We start from the raw sequence: 19,147 nt of genomic DNA on the forward strand, positions 1-19,147 counted from the left end.
ATTTTTATTGCTTTACATTTCATTACTTTTTGTTAAGTTAAAATCAACCCCCAAACATTAAAATCTTCCACTCATTTGTGCATGTCCACCACTAGGCTCTTAGTTTTGATTAGACTTTATTTTTCACCAAAGCCGAGCATTGCTAAGGCTTGGTGCCTTAGAGTAGAACTTTTGTTTATTTAGTTCTTCTTTTGCATGCTAAGTGTCTTTATTTTCGATCACCCAAGGATTGTGGGTTAGTCACTAATCCTCGTGGTACGATAATTTTGGGCTTAATACTTCCCTATCTTGACACGATTCGTACGCTTGCGAGAGTTTATGTATCAAGTCAATTCCTAATTGGTCTCTACTACTTGAGTCCTATTGGACTCGTTTTTCCTCACGGATTCTGGAATGGGCGAAGCTGTAACCCAAAACCATAGTAGACTTATTTTTTTGCCGCAGGTATGGGCCCGCCACGCGCAATCCTCTGAAGGATATTGCCAAAAATACTTTTGGGCTCAAACATGTTAAACTTATTACTGACAGTGATATATCCTCGCATCCCCTTAGCTCTCTTATCTCTTGCTGCAAAAACCTGCTTGCTCAGTTTCAATCTGTGTCTCCGAAACATATTTATAGAGAATGCAATGTTGTTGCTGATTGTCTTGCAAAGAACAGCATCACCCATGACTATGGAAATGTTGAATTTGAAGACCCTCCCTCTCATGCCTTGCAAGCTTATTTAGATGATAGGGACTTTGTTGCTAGAGTTAGAAACCTGCTAATAGGTCTTCTAGTTAATTTTCTTCTTTCGCTCTTTGTTTTTGCCTTTTAGGCCACTTGAAACAAAAAAAAAACAAAAAAACAAAAATTACAGATGTTTATTAATAACAATTCTTTTTACTTTTTTAGACGTGGTCCCGACTCAGTAGGATTATAGTTTCGAGGTGATCTCCTCAAAAGGCCAAAACCATTCATGGTTCAAAATCAAAATGTGATTCATCATTAGACGAAATGTATTCGGAAAAATTCTTACATACGGCAGCCGCACCACGTGGCCGTGCGGCTACTCAATCAAAACCCACCAAACTTTACATGTATTCCATAACTGCCCCTGCTTTTTAAAGTGAAATACCCAAAATACCCCCTTGCTAAGAACCTAATTAGACAACCCTACCACGTGTCCTTTACACATGCCCTACGCAAGACTTTCTCATGTATTGATTGTATTCATCTACATGGTTCAAATCGTCAAATAATTTATGGTAAACAACTCTTTCCAGAGATAACCTTTGAAGTGGGATCTAAAGTTGAAAGAATGGCTTATAAAAAAAGTTCTACTAATAGCCATCACTTTTTGCAGAACTACGAATCTCAACAATCTACGGTGCCCTCAAAATGTAGTTGCCTGATCATGATTTAGCTCAGGGCTATTATCACCATCTACAAGGGTACATCAGACATAATTACCTTCTTCACAGGTTAGGAAGCTAGAAATAAGGTGAATACAGTGGTGTTATAAAAAGATTAAACACACCTGGAACGATCATTATTCAGTAGAAAGGTTGACACACTATCAAACTCAAGTTACAACTTACAAGTATCTGGGCCTGTTTTTCTATTATTGCCTATTTAAATTAAGCTCCCCAATCACCTCCGAATTCTAAAGTTGAGCCATCAGAAATCGGATTATTTCAGATTTGAATGAGAGATAGGAGGAAGATAAGAAAATAACAAAGGCCATCCCACCTCTAACCAAACACCTACTTGTACTTCTAACGCAATCTTGATTAATTATTTGTTTAATCACCAAACCCAGGGTAAAATTTATCTCTGAGGAGGATCCACTGTGCGAACATTTGCACCTGTCATTCCTTCAATTCGATCTTTGGTTATCTCCACAAAATGACCCACTATTTCATGGAACTGTTTGAGCCCTGACAGTGGGAGAATTATGGATGACCTATCAGAGCCTGCAACCTGCAATTTAAATGGAATTTGAAATTTATCAAAGATTTTGATCTGGTATCAAAAACCTTAAATAAAGATCAGAATGAAAAAGTGTGTAACGGTTATTTGAAGCTTACCTCCGATATTCTTAGAAAATGGCCCCTGTTATTGTTTCCAAGATCAAAGAAGAATCTCTTTTGATCAGCTCTAATCACTTTAGAAACCCCCATGTTACCAATTTCATCTTGAGCCGGCAAGTCTGTGGATCTGTCAATATTCAGTTCAGAAGTTGGCACAGTTTGGCTACTGTGGCCAGATATGAAGCCAGCACCTACATCGTCTGAAAGCCCAACAAGTCGCTCTGAAGATTCAGAACTTTGCTGCTTTGGCATTGGAAACAACGAAGTGGAAATTAAACACACATTACACTCCAAGAAGAGAAACTTGAATTAACTAGACAGTGGGAAGCACTGAATGCATGAAACACTAAGGCACCTGATTAGGCAGTATGAAAAGCCTTGATGCTTCATTGATCTCAGCCAAAATGTTCCTAAATGCTGCCCACCCTTCATCCCGGGTGCTCCCTGCAGGAACAATGATAGTACTTCGATTTCTACTAACAGAAGCTTCGGATACCTGCATCAACAAACCTATAAGAGCGGCAACAATTCAAGAACAAGACACTGGAGTTTAACCCTAGCATCACTTCCTTAAGAAAAGTGACAATCCATGCCCAAAAAAGAAAATGAGATAATTATCCAAGCAACACAGATAGCTTCAAAAGGATGTTGCTCAACTGACAAAAGTTATGGGATAACACCCCGATCTTTTCCAAGGGCTCACGTCAATAGGAAGTTTTGGCACCTTGATCTCAGCTATGCACCATTCACCTTGAAGAAAAAAATCGGAAGTAGGATAGAGTTCCATGCCCAAATTTGGAAGCTAGCTTAGAAACATCATTCTTCAAAATTTCTACCCACTTCAATTCACTAGCATCAATTTTATTTAAAACTCTTCAAACTGCAGCCACTGCATAAGGGTTGCGATGCTTGATGTTTTCACCGGTGCCTATTCTCAGGCGCTTAGGTGAGCTAACGATTGTTAATATTCCATGTGAACAATAGATAAGCAGGCTTCAATAAGAGGCTTTTGATGAGAAAAACTTGAGTTTATATAAATTCTTAAAGAGTGGAAAATTTATAACTAGATAAGTAGCACATTTAGCTGGATTTATAAAGTATGGCTTCATCTCTACTGAGCATGCATTCATGAAACAAGACAACCATCAATTACAAGCAAAAACACTTGCTAGTTCCCTCCAATTTTCCCTTTCTTGGTTGCAAATGCAGAGATGAGAATTTAAAATGAAATTGCAGGAAGTGACCATGTCATTGGTTAAAAGTCTAAAAAAATAAAAAATAAAATAAAAAAAAAACCTTCCAACACAGAGGATGTGGCAGTGTAGGAATGATCAAACTTTCGACCGACGTTATGGCAAAAAGAAAATGGAACAGCCTAACATGTTGTGAAAAACAAAGAAAGAGGAAAAGAGAGGGAAGAAAAATGCAAGAAGGATTTTGTTTGTTTGAGCTATTTTAGGTATTCAGATGGGCTGAGATGTTAATGAAATTTGGTCTAGACAGGGATCAATTTTAATAAATACAAGAAATTCCTATGGAGGAACACCAATTTATGTTTCAATATGAAATACAAATGAAGAATGCACAAGCAAATATATGAAAGAAATTTCTTTGGAGGTTTTGACTTATGTCTCAATATGAAATACAAACACAGACTGCACAACTAAATACACAAAAGAGATCCAAACATCAGCTAAAGACAATGAAGGGAACATAAAGAACATAAAATGATTGCATGCGGGATCATACTTAAATGATACCATCAACTGTGATCCGCACATACACTTATCTCCAGTATTGTTTTATAACTGTAAGTTTTTCCTTTAAATCTACCCAACTACAAGGGTTTTACATACACCAACTACAAAACCTACTGTTCACACCTTAACTTCTATAGCCCATCTATTACCACAACAGTCTGTTGGACATTACCCTTTGGAGCTGTATATATATATCAAAACTTATGCAAAAAACTCTGGGCAAATGAAAAAACTTCAAAGAAAAGTTAAAATAGAAGAGTAGTCCCCATGAGATAAGTGAAGAAAGAAATACATATGCATCGGAGAGGAGGCTAAGGAGCAGAGGTTAAAGATCAAATTCTGCTGCAAAATGATCTCTTTTGACTCCAGTTATATGAGCTAACTTCCCACCACCAAGAAAAAGAAAAAAAAAAAAGCAACTTCTGAGGCGTTTCAGTAACTCACGCTCTTGAGATTGCATACTAATTGAAGAAAAGAGGGTTAAAAACAGGTGTGTATGAAATCAAGTTAGTCATTTACTCGTTGTTAACAACCTTTGTGCCCTCATTGCACCAACAAAATATCGTAAGCTAGACCCACAATCCACTTCCATAACTCTGATATATGGTAAGAACAAGCTTTCCTCAAAGCAGTGGTCTCACATTCCAGCATGCAATACACAGTACATGGAAGGAACAACAAAAGAATCAACTCAACATAGATAAACATGCGTACACACATGGGAATGCAATTGTTTAAGTAAGTTTTTCCTTTTTTCTTTTTTAGTAAAAACCAGAAGCTTATTATGGATTTTGGGGTTGAATTTATCAACAGATTGCTGAGTATTTGTATCTGATTGTAAAAGGATGATTGATTTAGGGTCAGGTTAGGCAATCTGCATGCAAACTAAGTCAGATGTGCTCACTTAGGTGGCCCTTAGCATTGTAGATGTTCCTATACGAGGCATTGAATTGACAGGGAGATGCTAGGGGGTAAAGTGTTGGTAATTCATTCTAAACCTGTCAGTAATTCTAAAATGTATTCCGTATAGTATAAACAAATTGAAATTATAGGCCAGTACTGTAAGAAAATATAGATATCGGATTTAACGGGAGAAAGAAGAACCTTCAAGAAGCGGCCCCTGCGGTTCTCGCCAATGTCAAAGTAGAAGACCTGAAGACAAAGGGAAGGTTATGAGCAGAGAGGGAGGGGGAGAGGGAGAGACACAGAGAGAGAGAGAGAGAGAGAGCGGTGCCTTTGTGTCGAGCTGCAGTTCCTTGCTGAAGACATCCTGATCGTCCGAATTGACATAGTAATTGAAGAGATCGAGGAACCACGAGATGCCGGAGAAGGGAACGATGATAGTGGACCTGGTGGCTGAAGTCTTTTCAGAAATTTTGAGATAACGACCGCGAGGGTTCTCTTTGAGATCGAAGTAGAAAAGCTTGTGCTCAACCTGCAGCGTCTTACAAAGCAGCTCCACGTCATTACCTCCACCGCCACCGCCACCGCCACCTCCTGCTATTGCTCCTCCTCCTCCTCCACCTACGCCCCCCGAATTCCCTTCCATTTCAAATTGAAGCGCGGCACAAAGTTGCCAAGTCAAACCACCTGATTGCTCTCCTTCCCGCGCCTCAGTTTCAGACCAACTAAACTACGGGTGGTAGGTGCGGCTGCTCTGCTCTGCTCAGATCTCAGGGACGATGCATCAATTCCTCGATTCCTCTTGTTTACTACCCTGCCTCTACTAGTACTAAACGAATTGTGCAAACTAGGGTTTTGGGATGTGAGGGGGAAATTGACCCACCCAGCCTCTACTCCACTCTCCTCTCTCAAAAGTCCTACGATCCCATCCCGTATTTTTAATAAATATTATGTATTCAGCCTTTTATTTTATTATTTTTGTTTTTTTGGTTGCCCATATCTATATCGGGTATTTGACCCTAACAGGAATGTACTCGAGAAAAATCGGGTATTGGGGACGGGGTGAAAAATAAATGGGTAAAAACTTCAAATGGTACATGAATTATTGTGAAATGTATTTTTTGATACTTACGAATTTTTTTTTACCTCAAATGATACCTGAAGTATTGCGATATTACCAAATATAGTACCTTCGTTTACTTTTCCGTTAAAGCCGCTTACGTGGCATGTATTTTCTTAAAATAAAACTTCAAATGGTACCCAGACTATTGCAAAATGTATTTTTTGGTACCTAATTTTTTTTTTTACCCCAAATGCTATCTCAAATATAGCCCCAAATCTTTTTTGTTGATAAAATTTTCAGCTAAAAATAAATAGTTAATTTGATGAAATATTAGATTTTCTTATCCGAAACTTGTATTGTTCAACCTATTTGTAACACTTCTTCCGATGAATGAATTTCATATTATGATGGAAAAAAATAGTAAATGTGCAATCTTTGAGGTACCATTTGGGGTATAAAAAAATTTACAGGTATCAAAAAATACATTAATTTTTGCAATAGTTTGGGTACCTTTTAGAGTTTTTATCTAAAAAAGTACAGGCCACGTAGACGATTTTAACGAAAAAGTTAACGGAGGTACTATATTTGGTAACAGTACAATACTTCAAGTACTATTTGGAGTAAAAAAAGTTCGTAGGTACCAAAGAGTACCTTTCACAATAATTCAGGTACCATTTGGAGTTTGGAAAATGCTTGAGATCCCAAAAAATTATACCAAAACTCATTACCAAATGATGTGGCACCTGCTATGTCATCAATTTTGGTTCTAAGATGGTGATGATATGGAAATAATACAATTTTATGCTTCTCCTTAAACAAAAAAAAAAAACAAGATAAGATTAAACCTAGACCATTAATTATCTTCTTCCTTATACATTTGAGCATCCACTCATGCTTCGCTGATCTTGCATCCACTCTTGCTTCACCTTTCATGATCGGAGCATGAAAAAGAGCTAGAACTTTTGCCTTTGTTGTCAGATGAATTAATGAATTAATTAAAAGCCATCCAAACTTACCAAAGTTCATTTCTCCTTCTCTTACTCCCTCTCTTTTCATGATTTCCTCGAGACATTTGAACTTTAAAAAATTTGAATTAAAGAATCAATTGGAGATTGGGCTATATGCAGTGCCAACGATTGGAGATCGTGTTATGTCTGCAGTTGTGACTTATTGGCTATTGGCCTGACCATATTTGTTGATGGAAGATCCTTGTTGCTTTGTCATCTAGAGTCTGGGGGTACCCAAGGAGTGTTGATCAATAGGCCCCAATAGTCTTATTGGAAGAAAAAGGTCCTCCAAAAATATCATGCAAGACAAGTGAATAAGGTGAGTGAAATGAGTGAAACATTGAAAATGGAGAAAAAAGCCTCACCCAACCAACTAGATCTACATCTAATGGTAGATGATCTCCTCTCAATGAGGATGGCAGCCATATATGGGACTTTGCAATGGTTTTAAGTTTTCTTGATTTTTAATTTTTTGATAAAGAAAAAATTAGTAGAGAAAGTCCATGTTAGCAATTTCTTTGATGAGTTGGCACCTGCCACATCATTCGGTATATAAATTTGGTATAAATATTTGGTGTCTCTAGCACTACTCTTGGAGTTTTTACCCAAAATAAATTCGGAGACAGAAATGGTATTATAATCCCTAGCTCCTACATGTCCATTATCATCCCTAGCTCGGGCCCTTTTATTTTGTTCAATTATGTTCTTTACAGATTTTTTTTTTCAAATCATGTACTTCGACCAATGATATATAATGTCACTTTTACTAACTATATTATTCTCTAGGTCACATGATCTTTTCATCCCTAATAAAGTCACCAAAAAATCAATATTTACAAAAATGTCACCACATTTTTAATTATCGATCATTATTTATGAAAATATCACTCTTTCTAAATTACAGCTATTGTCGTTAATTAAAAAGTTATTGCCAACAAACAAAATAGCTATTGTCAAACAGCCCAAAAGCTACTATCAACGAATCAAAAAGCTATTGTCATTTTTCAGAAGAAAAAAAAATTTGTCATTCGTCAACACTTAGTGATAGAAATACATGGTGACTTAATTGATAGTAATGTAAGTCTTTTTTTAGGGGAATGAATTATTTCGAGGGGCGATCCTTGGTCAACGCTGGTTCGGGGGGCGAACTGCTACTTGTGATATCCTTATTGCTTCCGCTATCTGTCAAATGAAATACAAATGGCGTCAGAGAGAGACCGTGGTTGGCGGTCTTCTCTTCTCTGATGCCTAAGTCAGTCAATGTATTTGTGTTGACAGAATAACGTTAGGTAAGTAGTAAATGCGTTATTAATGAAGAGAGAGGAGTGTACCTTTTATAGGTGGGGAAGAGACTGATCTCTTCCTTGTTTTCGATGTGGAACTGATATGCTTCAGTCCCCAATTTCTGATGCTTCAGCGAGGTGATCTTGGCGCGGCGCGTCAGCGGTGATCTCTGGATGAGCCGGAGCTCAGGTGATAGCTTGTTTGGTTATGTTTCCGTAGGTCACACCCTTAATAGTTGTTGGTGCCGCTGGCGGGGCTCATTGTAGCTAATTATGCTTAGGCAAATGCCCATGTAAGTACACCTTAATTGCATCAATTGCTTCCACCGGTAGGAGATTAGTAAAAGAACCCAAGTTTCATGAATCAGTCCATCTATCAATAACCTAATTAACTGACACAATAGGCGCCACTGTAGGCATGTGGGAGAGAAGGTTGAAAGAAGGGTACCTTTGTATCCAATTGTCTCGCCAAAAATCTACATTTTGGCCAGAACCAATCTGCCAAATAGAACTTTGGCTCATAATAGCTCGGCCTGCAAGGATGCTGGCCCAAGCCGAGGAAGGGGACGTTCCCCGAGTAGCTTCAAGGAAGGAACAATGGGGAACGTAGCGACTTTTAAGAACAGACACCCACAAAGCATTCGAAGTGGAGAGAATACGCCAGCCTTGTTTGGCCAAGAAGGCTAGATTAAAATCAGCTAGACCGCAAAACCCCATACCCCCTTCCGATTTTGGAAGAGACAGAGATCCCCAGTTTTTCCAGTGGATTCCCGGAGAAGAGGCACTACCCCACCAAAAATCAGCAAGAGCATAATTGATCTTGTTACATAAGGTGGTGGGAAACTTGAAAACTGACATCGTATATGCGGGAACTGCCATTGCCACAGATTTGATCATAATCTCTTTCCCAGCTTGTGAAAGATGTGAATTGTTCCAGCCCAATATCTTTTTGGCAATGTTGTCTTTAACATAAGCAAGAGCATAAACTTTGGATCTTCCCCAAATGGTGGGAAGGCCGAGGTATGAGCCCGGATTATGAACAGATCGAATGCCCATAATAGAGCTAAAAAGGTGCACAATCTCTGGAGGGGTATTTGGACTAAAGAAGAGTGATGATTAATGTTACTCGGATACCTAAGGTTAAGAAACCGGAGTCTATGGGCCATTGAGACCGATAAGCCTATATAACAACTGTTACAAGATTGGGTAAAAAGTTTTGGCCAACCTCATGAAAGGTTTATTGTCAAATATTATTTCTCCCTACCAGTGTATGTGTACCAGGATGTTTGATCTCAAGTAACGCACTGTTAGCGTTCGAGATCGCTTACTTTCTGAAACAGCGAAAGAGAGAAAATGTAGGATTATGTGCCTTAAACTAGACATGAGTAAAACGTATGATCAGGCTGAGTGGGACTTCTTAGAAGCAGTAATGCTCAAGCTAGGTTTTTGTTAGCAATGGGCACAATGGATCATGGTTTACGTGAAGACAGTTTCTTACTCGGATCAGGATCCTCTCCTAAGCAACTTACCCTCCTAACCTACTTAAGCTTTTCATTGGATTTTGACACGTGGCTATAATGAATCAAGTGGCCTACCATTTTTAGCTTATCGTTTTCTTTTCTTTTTTCTATCCCCTATAACCTATTCTTCTGTTCCTCCACGTCTCTCTGACTCTCTTTCTCCCCTTCTAGTTCTTCTTCTTCTTCTTCTTCTTCACCAAGCACTAATACAAACACTGAAGCTATTTTATTTTCACATCCTCCAAACCAACCTCCCCCAATAAGAGTGCAAAAAACGTAAATCTCATCTTGCAATCCCAGATTGCCAGCAGGACCATCACATTGCCTTGGTTCTGAAACATTGATGTTAGAAGGAGATTTAATCTGATGTTTTACTGCCTGAGATTCTCTGAGGTCTTCAATATGTTTTGCTTGAAGAGAATTTGGGTCTTGTAGGAGCTTTATGAATAATTCTTTATGAAAATTGAAAATCTCTAATGCCTTTGATAATTGGCTAGACTGGTGGTTCACCCCATCTGTCCTGATGTGCTTTTCATCAATGAATTTCTGATTTATGATGGCCTCAGCTACATTCTTCTGTACTTGTGGCAGAGTAATCTCATAATTAAAACTTTTACAACCAAATCCTTTTCGCTTTTTGCCATGCACCTCTTTTGCCAATGCTGCCGAGTTGAGCTTGTTTAAAGATGTTTCTACTGAAATTGAATAAGGTTTCCCTTTCTTAGCTTCACTTTTCAGATCTTGAGGCGGAAGAGGATGAGATATCTGACTAGTTTTGCTAGCCTTTCCTTTCTTCTTAGGTAACTGAGCAACAAGTTTTGAATTGGATTGCATATGTTTCAATTCATGATCAGAATTAATTTTCTTATTCATCTGCCGCCTAGTGGATACCTTCAATTACCCACTTATGCTTTCTTTTACTTACCATACCAGAATCAACTGTTTGAGTTTTGTTCTTCATTTTGTCCTGATACAAGTAGAGTTTATAATCAGCTATCAGCAGTCAATTACCCCAAGTACTTCCACCTAACACTCCACGATTCCTTCCCCATCGACCTCCTAAACAACCACCACCTCCTTTTCCCCAAAACGTTCAGAGCTCGCCCTTCTCTAACTTTTGCTTTGAGGGTCTGGTTTGGTTTGGTTTGATGGGGATGGAACTCGATGGTTCTTAGAAAGCAAGGAGTTGGGGAATTCACATATCGGCTGCGGAGGAAGGAGGAGGAAGGAGAGAAGAGATAGAGCAGGACAAAAATTTGGAAGGGGTAATATTGTAAAATTAGAAATTCAAGAGGATTTTAACCATTGGATGCAAAATTGTCCACGTGTCTTCATCTTGTTTGAAGCTTAGGTAGTTTAGGAGAGAAATTAGGTCAGGAGAGGATCCGAGTCCTTCTTACTCCTTTATTGTTAACGGTGAGCCAAGAGGCTCCATTATACCTTTGTGGGCCCTTCGTAAGGGAGACGCAATTTCTCCATCTTTTTCTTTTATGTGCTGAAGGTTTATCCAAATTGATCTCTCATGCCAAGTCTCAAAGACAACTAAATGCGAGCAGTTGCAATTTATAGGAGAGCTCTTAGTATTAATCACTTATTTTTTGTAAATGACTCATTTATCTTTTTCAACGATGTGATATAGGAGTGTAGTGTTGAAGACCATATTGGGAGACTATGAGCTAGCTTCAGGACAAGCTATAAATTTATAGAAGAGTTGTGCTTCATTCAGTCATACTGTACCTACGTAATTGTAGTTAATTTGGTTTATCGGCGCTGCTTGGTGGTACATAAACTTGATAAACATGACAAATACTTGGCAGGCCTACGGAGATTAGTCATTCAAAGGGATTGGCTTTCCAATTTTTAAAAGAGCAGGTTTGGAGTAAATTAAGGGGGTGGTGGGAAAAACGCTTACTATCGCTGGAAAAGAAGTGCTTACAAAATCCGTGGTGCAATCAATTTCAATGTATGTGATGAGGTACCCTGTAATTCCCAATATCTTTGTCAAGCAATTCATGGTCTCATGCATGACTAATTTTTGGTGGGGTAATAAGAAGAATGCAAGGAAAAAACATTGGTTGGCGTAGAATAAACTTTGTGCTCTAAGTTAGAATGAGGGATGAGTTTTCGGAATATGGAGTTGTTTAACTTGACTCTCTTAGCAAAACAGGGTTGGCATATTCTCCAAAATCCTTCTTCCTTACTGACTCAGGTTCTCAAGGCATGTTACTTCCCTCACACGAGTTTTTTGGATGCGGTCTTAGTGGGGTGTGAATCTTACGCTTGGCAGAGCATTCTGGCAGGCGGGAGGTTTTACCGATGGAATGCGATATCAAGTGGGGGATGTTGCCAGCATCCTAGTATAGAGAGATCCATGGCTTCCACTATCGTATAGCTTCAAACCGTTTTCACTACTTATGGAGGGTACAGAGGTCATGCAGACCTTATTAACGAAGACAGCAAAGAGTGGTTGACGGAGTTAGTGGTAGAATTATTTAGCAGGGAGGAAGCAAATATTATTGCTCGGATCCCTCTGAGCATAAGGCAGGCAAAAGACTGGGTTGTATGGCACTTTGACAATAAAGGTTACTTCGGTGTCAAGAGTGCTTACCAAGTTGCTCGATCAACTTTAAATTTGACTGGTACAGCTTCATCTTCATCATCTTATCTTTTTGATCCTTTAAGGTTTTCTAGCAGAATATGTGGAAGTCAAATATCCCTCCCAATGTGATATCTTTTGTTTGGAGACTAAAGTCGCACTTGGGAGAAAGGTCCAACCACAAGGCAAGCTATGTGCTTTCTGTGGTGGAATGGAGGAGAGTAGTTTGCTCGACTTCAAGGACTGCCCAGCTATTGTGGTTATTAGTTCCATTTCCCACTGAACCCGAAAACTAGGGACCAGGGAGCATGTGACTGCCACAATTCAAGAGTGGGTCTGTGAGGTCTTTAATTCGCTCCCTAACCAGGCAACTTCAAGGTCTTTTTATCATATCTGTATGGACTATTTGGCGGGAACGTAATAACATTGTGTGGAGAGGGAGTTTTTTTAATCCAGTTCACATGGCAAGTGTACATACTATCAAGCATAAACACCACAAGCATCGAGGAGAGAGTCAAGCGGACATCACTGGGATAAAGTGTGGGTCTCGCTCTACAACATAGACTGGCATAGCTACTGACTGAGAGTGCCTCTAAAGACCGGTCCAATAGGGGTTCCACATCGAAAATGGAATGGAAGCAAAATACCCTACAGCCCTACTTATGGGATAATTAATTAGCATTAATAGTAAGCAACTACTTCTTTCTTATATATCGTTACTCTGTCAATATTTATACACAAGTATATGACTTCGATATTAGGAGATTCCAAGTTATTAATGGATTGTGTTCAAGGCAGATGCTAGACTCCTTGGCAGATTAAAACACTAATGCAGGATATAAAGGCTCTCACCCTTCAGTTTTCCGACATGTCTATCGGGAGGCTAATTTTGTTGCAAACCGCTTAGCTTTGGCAGCGCATATATTTTTTTTTAGGAAAATAGATAATTTCATTCATTTATCCATGGCTAGAAGGCACGTACATCAAATGCTGTCTTACACCAGAGTCATAAATGGTATAAGCAATCAAGAAAAGGACAAGTGACCCTCACTGCTAACACATTCGCTCACTTATAGAGCCTAACAACAAGAAACAAAATCCTCCCTACCAACTTCCCATGAAGTAGTAACCTAGCCGCCTAGATACCTCAATTGGTGTACATGCAACTAGAGAAACTAAGATGAAAGTAGTAGAAGACTCAACTTCTAGTATTAGGCAAGGAAACCTGGAAAAGCCTAAAACTTTCCCTTGCCCTTGTCACTAAGGCTGGGATCAATACTAGTAATTGCAGGGTAAGAGAGTCGCAAAGTAGCGACATTCGACTTCTTGCTAGGGCGATGATTCTTGTTCCTACTCCCAAGTAGCTTGCCCGATTTCTTCTTCAACATCACCAGAGTGACATCCATCCAGGTACGGAGGAAGTGAGCGTTGAAGGCCGCAGGGTTGACCGGTGGGTGGGTCAGAGGCTTCCAAATCAGAAAAGATTTGGAAGACCGACGAATAGGGCCGCCACCAATTCTCCCTAGATCAGGAGCACTACCTCCATTTGCAAGCGCAAGGGAGGTCGCACAGCTAGCGGTGATAGCATCAATGGAGGCCATGTGGTTGAGTGAGGGTTAAGGGTGAGAGTCGTAGAGAAGAAATCTAGGAGAAGAGGAGGCGAGGGCACCGTAGAAAGCTAGGGTGAGAGAGACATCTCTCCTAGGGTTTTTTTTTTTTTTTTATGGGGGTTGATATATCAAATCATTAACTGTATGGAGGATTGATGGCAGCGCATACTTCTAATAATCCTTCTGTTTGGTTTTTCTGTTTACTCATTTCGGTGTCCCCAGCATTCCACTTAAATCAGCTGGGAGGGGGTGTTTGTCGAGGCTTTGTGTTCTAATTTCTGTTTGTTTTTTTCTGTCATCAAGTCATAAAAAAAAATAGGATTAATTTCAGTTTACCCCCCTGAGGTTTGGGGGTGTCATCATTCCACCCCCCAAACTCTCAATTTCACTTTTTTACCTCCTGAACTTTCCAATTTTTGTCTTCCGTGCCCAATTTCTCTGATTCCGTCCAAATTGGACGTTAACTCTGACTATTTGACCCACTTTGAGGCTAAAATAGTCATTTCAAGGCAAAAAATAAAATAAAAAAAAACCTTTCTCCTTCACTTTCGGTTTCTCTTTCATCTCTCTCTCTCTCAGATCTGCATCTCCAAATCTAACTCTCTCTCTTGACACCTCCCTCACGCGCCTCGCCGCCTCCAACTCCTCCGACCCCTCCCCTTCCTTCGAGTCCACCTCCGCCTTCCTTTCCTGCTTCTCCATCTCCAAGTCCTCCGTCAACTCCCAACTCGCCCAGTGCCGACTCACCAATCCCACTCACCTCAAACCCTTCCTCGACCAAATCTCCGCCTCCATCTCCGACCTCGAGAAGCTCATCGCCGAGAACTCCTACTTCTTCCCCTCGTACAAAGTCTGATCGTCGCTGAAAACGATCTTCGATCTGAGGTGAGTAAAAGTAAAAGAGACCCAGAGGAGTAGGAAGTGTTGGGAGAATCGTATGAATTAGAAGAGTCTAGAGTTGGTTAGTTAAGTTCAGTTCTCTCTCTCTATTTATCTCTGCAGAAAGCCAACAAGTAAAAGTGAGAAGCGAGTTTGAGTCGCAGGGAAGCATCGCCGATCTTGAATAATGGGGGAGGAGAGAGATGACCCGCAAAAGCTGAAGAAGATAGCGGTGGCGGCTTACGACTACAACGACCCGAGATGGGCCGACTACTGGGCCAACATCCTCATCCCTCCTCACATGGCCTCTAGCCCTGACGTCATCAGCCATTTCAAGCAGAAGTTCTATAAGCGCTATATTGTGAGCAGCCCGCTCTCTCTATGTTCTGTTCTGCTCTGTTCTTCAATTTTGAATCTTTACTAGGATTGATTGCTGATCAGTGTTTTTTGCTTGCCAATTTGGACTCTGGAGCTTGGAATCTCATCTGGGTTTTATCTGTTTTGGGTGATTTGGGATTGGGTACGTTTCTGGGGTTTTGTTCTTTGGTGGGTTGTGAATTTGGTTTATTGGGTTTTGATATTGGTTATTTCTGCACTAAGATTTTCTGCGGATTATAGAAAGGTTGGAACTGGGTTTCCTTGTTTTGTTCGTCAAGAAATTTGATTTTTTGCATTTGTTATCTTCTAATGATTATGATTTTGTTACTACTGCGTTTTCTGTTTTCTGTGAATCGAGTGATTGAGCCTTTAGGAAATTGTGTGCCTTTAGTTTCTGGGATTGTATGCCCTCTTCATAATTGTTCAGTTCTTTTAAGCGTTCACTTATTAGGATTCTGGTGAATGACGTACTGGGAATGTTGCAATTAGCAAATTTGTTGTTTCTGATTCCATTTCTTGAGTATGATGAAAATGACAATTCGTGAGTCTTTGTTTCTGATTCCATTTCTTTTCATTCGCAAATTTGCAATTGGAGATTATGATGGGAATGCTGCAAGTTCAGTCTCGGAGCAGTTTTCCCAACTAAAATGAATGTCGAGGCTGGTTTTGGTGGCAATGCTTTATCTTCTGAGCTCATGGATCATGGTCGTTGCCGGCACGGTGGTGGTAAGCGGAGCATGGAGCGCAACGGTGACGGTGGGAGGAGAAATGGTTTTAGGGAGAGAGAGGTCGAAACTTTTTTTTTTTTTCCTTTTTCTAAATTTTGAATTGACCATTTTAGCCCTCAAAGTGGGTCCCATTATCGGACGTAACGTCTAATTTGGACAGAATCAGAGAAATTGGGCACGGAAGATAAAAATTAGAAAGTTCAGGGAGTAAAAAAGTGAAATTGAGAGTTTGGGGGGTGAAATGATGACACCCCCAAACCTCAGGGGGGGGTAAACTGAAATTAATCCAAAAAAATATGACTTCGACATTAGAGAGTATAGTTAATTACATATAAGTGCATCTTTGAATGTTTTTTTAGCCATAAGGCCACCAACTAGTTTTTTTTCCCTCATAAGGCCACTAGATTTAAAAATGTGTTATATTTTGGATATTAAAAATTAACATATTTACATAAATGTCACTAGAGGACAAAATCAACAATCACTCTCTCTCTCCTCTCCGGCGAGGTCTCCGGTCAACTTCGGCAGGTCTCCGGCCGACCTCCGACCAACTTCCGGCGGGTCTCCGGCAGACCTCCGGCCAACTTCCAGCGAACTCCGGCAACCACAAAAGCTACTGTCACTAACACCAAAAGCTACTGTGGCTAGCAACAAAAGCTACTATGATGAGATTCCCGACAACCTCCGGTGAGGTCACAAAAGCTACTATCACTAGCAACAAAAGCTACTGTCACTAGCAACAAAAGCTACTCTGGTGAGATTTCCGGCAACCTCTGGCTAGATAACAAAAACTACTATCACCAACTACAAAAACTACTCCTTACCAAAAAACCTATGCTCTCCAAAACGAAAATATATTATCCCCACCAACAAAAGATACTGTCACCAATACCAAAAGCTACTCTCATCAGCAACAAATGCTACTCTCACCAACACCAGAAAACTACTCTCACCAACAACAAAAATGACTGTCACCAACACCAACGAGATACTCTCACTAACATAGAGAGCTACTAACATAGGTACAGAAAGCTACGATCACTATGATGGAAAACCACTATAATAGTTACAGAGAGCTACTAATTTGAAAAAGAAAAAAAGATATTAACATTAGCTTGAAAATATACTAACATAGACACATAAAGCTACTATCACTATATTGAAATGCCACTAGAACAATTACACGGAGCTGCTAACTTGAAATAATGAAAATGAAAATAGAAGCTATTGACATCATGTTGAAAAGATACTAAACATAGAAAGATACTATCACTATTCCCAAAAAAAAAATTGAGCTTGTTGCTCGCCGGAGAAGAGCAAGGAGGCTCGGGTCTGCCATAACCTCAAGAAACTGTTCGTGTTGTCGTCGCCGCCACTGGAGGATTCCAGATTTTAGCCGGATCTGCGAAGCAGTTAAAGAAGAAAAGCTCCGGCTCCGACATACTTCAATTTTCTCATCATATAATCGCATACCAGTTCAATTCCATTCGAAGATAGCCGAATCAAATGCACCTAGTCAATTCCAATTCCATCATATCCAGATCCAAATTAGAATCTCTAAATTCAGTTAAAACCCTAGCCTACGCAAGAAGCCAAGAAGACTAGGGCTGGGCACGGTCCCAGACCGGCACTGCTTTTACAGGGACCGGGACCAGAACCGGCATAGCTACATCGGGCCGGACTTGCAGCTGCAGAGAACAGGGACCGGCCTAAACCCGAACCGACACAAAACGGGCCGGTTTGTCCTGGCTTTTGGTTCCTGTCATTCTCTCCTTCACGGCACAAAACGAACCAGCTAAAGCCGCCTTCTTCTTCTTCTTCCTTTCTTCCTCCTGTGAAAAAACCCACCATTAACAGACTCAAGTCACTCAACCTTTAAAACCAACCCACCATCACCAAAGACTCAACGGTAACATCACACCCAACACCCAAAGACTCAACCTTTTAATCACGATGCACCCAATCACCCAATCCCCGTCACCTTCATCCCTTCAGCCACCACAGCCCCTCCGCACGCACGCACGCACCTCCTCCACCCACTCACTGGCTCCGGCGCCGCCACCGCCTTCTCCCTCCTCGTCTGCTTCCGCAAAATCAACTGCATATGCACCGCCCCCGAAGCCGACTCCAAGCCCCCTTACCGCTTCTCCTACTCCCTCCTCCGACGCGCCACCGACTCCTTCTCCCCCTTCAATAGACAAATGAATGGGCAGTTGTTATATCCATCCCCCTTTAGTAGAGAAGAAGCAAGAAGAAAGGTTAATAATAATAAAAAAGAACGAAGAAAGAAGACGCAGAGAGAAGAACTCAAGAAAGAAGAGAGAGAATAAAGACTTTAGTAGAGAAGAAGAAAGGTTAATAAAAAAAAAAAAAGGAAAGAAGAAGAAGAAAGAAGATAGAAGACGCTGAGAGACAGAGAGAATCTTCTCCTTTATTACTTGATAGTGATAGGGCCATAGGGGAAGACAAAAGTATTGAGAAGAGTGGAAGAAGAAGATAAAAAAGAGTAGAGACACGTTTCTGACAAAAAAGAGGGACATGATTATTAAAAAAATATTATTAGTTAATAATATTCAGGCCTATCGGGCCTTGTGTTTTTTCAAAATTCAAAACCGGGACTGAACCCGGTCTAACTCGGTTCAGGATCGGACCGGACTTTTTTCTCAAAATTTTCCTTAGAACCTGGACCGAACCGGCCGGTTCAGATCGGTCCAGGCCGGTTTTTCGGTTTGCATCGGTTTTTTTGCCCACCCCTAAAGAAGACGAACCTCATTTTCTTCTCTAAGACTGAGAGTGCCGGCGAAGGTGAGCGATTGTTATGGTGGTCTCCTCGCCGGAGGCATAATAGATAGATAATTTCGAATTCTGACCTGCAGTGGTCAATTTTGGCCGGCGACATCAGATCTGCTTTGGATCGGCGTCGAGATCAGAGAAAACGCGGGAGAAAGAGGAGGAGGTGGTGAAACGATGCCGTCTCGTTGCGCTCTGATCCGCAACAAGGCTTCTCTCCGTCGAGATCGTCCGGCAAGCGCTGAGCTTCGCTGCGCAATCGTCGGTTGCCGCCGAGGGAGAGCTTCTGACGTCGGAGATGTTCTTCGTCGGCGACGCCATGGATGACAGCCATGGCAAGAAGCGAACGAGCTCATCGGAGAGACTGAGAGAGAGAACGTTGAATCGCCGGCGAGAGAGAGAAAAGAGAGAACGATGGATTTTTTTTTCTTTTTTTGAAGAGAATGGATCTGATATCCTATTCAGTTGGTTTTGACGTTTTGATAAGTGGAAGGGTAAAATTGTCAGAGACAAAATAATTTGAAGGTGAAAGTGGCCTTATGAAGACAAAAAGAGTTG

General features: G+C 40.6%; 3 protein-coding genes and 1 long non-coding RNA gene across 5 annotated transcripts; all 4 read right to left on the reverse strand.

The window, feature by feature from the left end:
• Positions 1–1,479: 1,479 nt before the first annotated feature.
• Positions 1,480–5,673, reverse strand: LOC133731537 (transcription factor Pur-alpha 1). 2 transcript variants are annotated; one of them, XM_062158903.1, is made up of 5 exons: positions 5,067–5,673; positions 4,937–4,984; positions 2,428–2,568; positions 2,070–2,315; positions 1,480–1,962 (listed from the first exon to the last, which is right to left on the reverse strand). In XM_062158903.1, the coding sequence occupies exons 1-5, from the start codon at positions 5,379–5,381 to the stop codon at positions 1,810–1,812; spliced, it is 903 nt and encodes a 300-aa protein (XP_062014887.1). In that variant the 5' UTR covers positions 5,382–5,673; the 3' UTR covers positions 1,480–1,809. The 2 variants fall into 2 exon arrangements, with proteins under 2 accessions (XP_062014887.1, XP_062014888.1); XM_062158904.1 differs by having other exon boundaries at positions 2,070–2,312; positions 5,067–5,670.
• A 2,799-nt stretch (positions 5,674–8,472) lies between these two features.
• LOC133734461 (uncharacterized mitochondrial protein AtMg00310-like) lies at positions 8,473–9,144 on the reverse strand. The gene has a single exon (XM_062162110.1). The coding sequence runs from the start codon at positions 9,142–9,144 to the stop codon at positions 8,473–8,475; it is 672 nt and encodes a 223-aa protein (XP_062018094.1).
• A 5,265-nt stretch (positions 9,145–14,409) lies between these two features.
• On the reverse strand, positions 14,410–15,024 carry LOC133734483 (glycine-rich cell wall structural protein 1-like). The gene is made up of 2 exons (XM_062162125.1): positions 14,938–15,024; positions 14,410–14,694 (listed from the first exon to the last, which is right to left on the reverse strand). The coding sequence occupies exons 1-2, from the start codon at positions 15,022–15,024 to the stop codon at positions 14,410–14,412; spliced, it is 372 nt and encodes a 123-aa protein (XP_062018109.1).
• Positions 15,025–16,933: 1,909 nt separating this feature from the next.
• LOC133732307 (uncharacterized) lies at positions 16,934–19,032 on the reverse strand. Its single transcript, XR_009857037.1, has 2 exons — positions 18,568–19,032; positions 16,934–18,029 (listed from the first exon to the last, which is right to left on the reverse strand). It is a non-coding gene; the product is annotated as an uncharacterized LOC133732307 (long non-coding RNA).
• Between the last annotated feature and the right edge of the window lie 115 nt (positions 19,033–19,147).

Source organism: Rosa rugosa, chromosome 2 (assembly GCF_958449725.1).
Source record: "Rosa rugosa chromosome 2, drRosRugo1.1, whole genome shotgun sequence".
NCBI lineage: Eukaryota > Viridiplantae > Streptophyta > Magnoliopsida > Rosales > Rosaceae > Rosa > Rosa rugosa.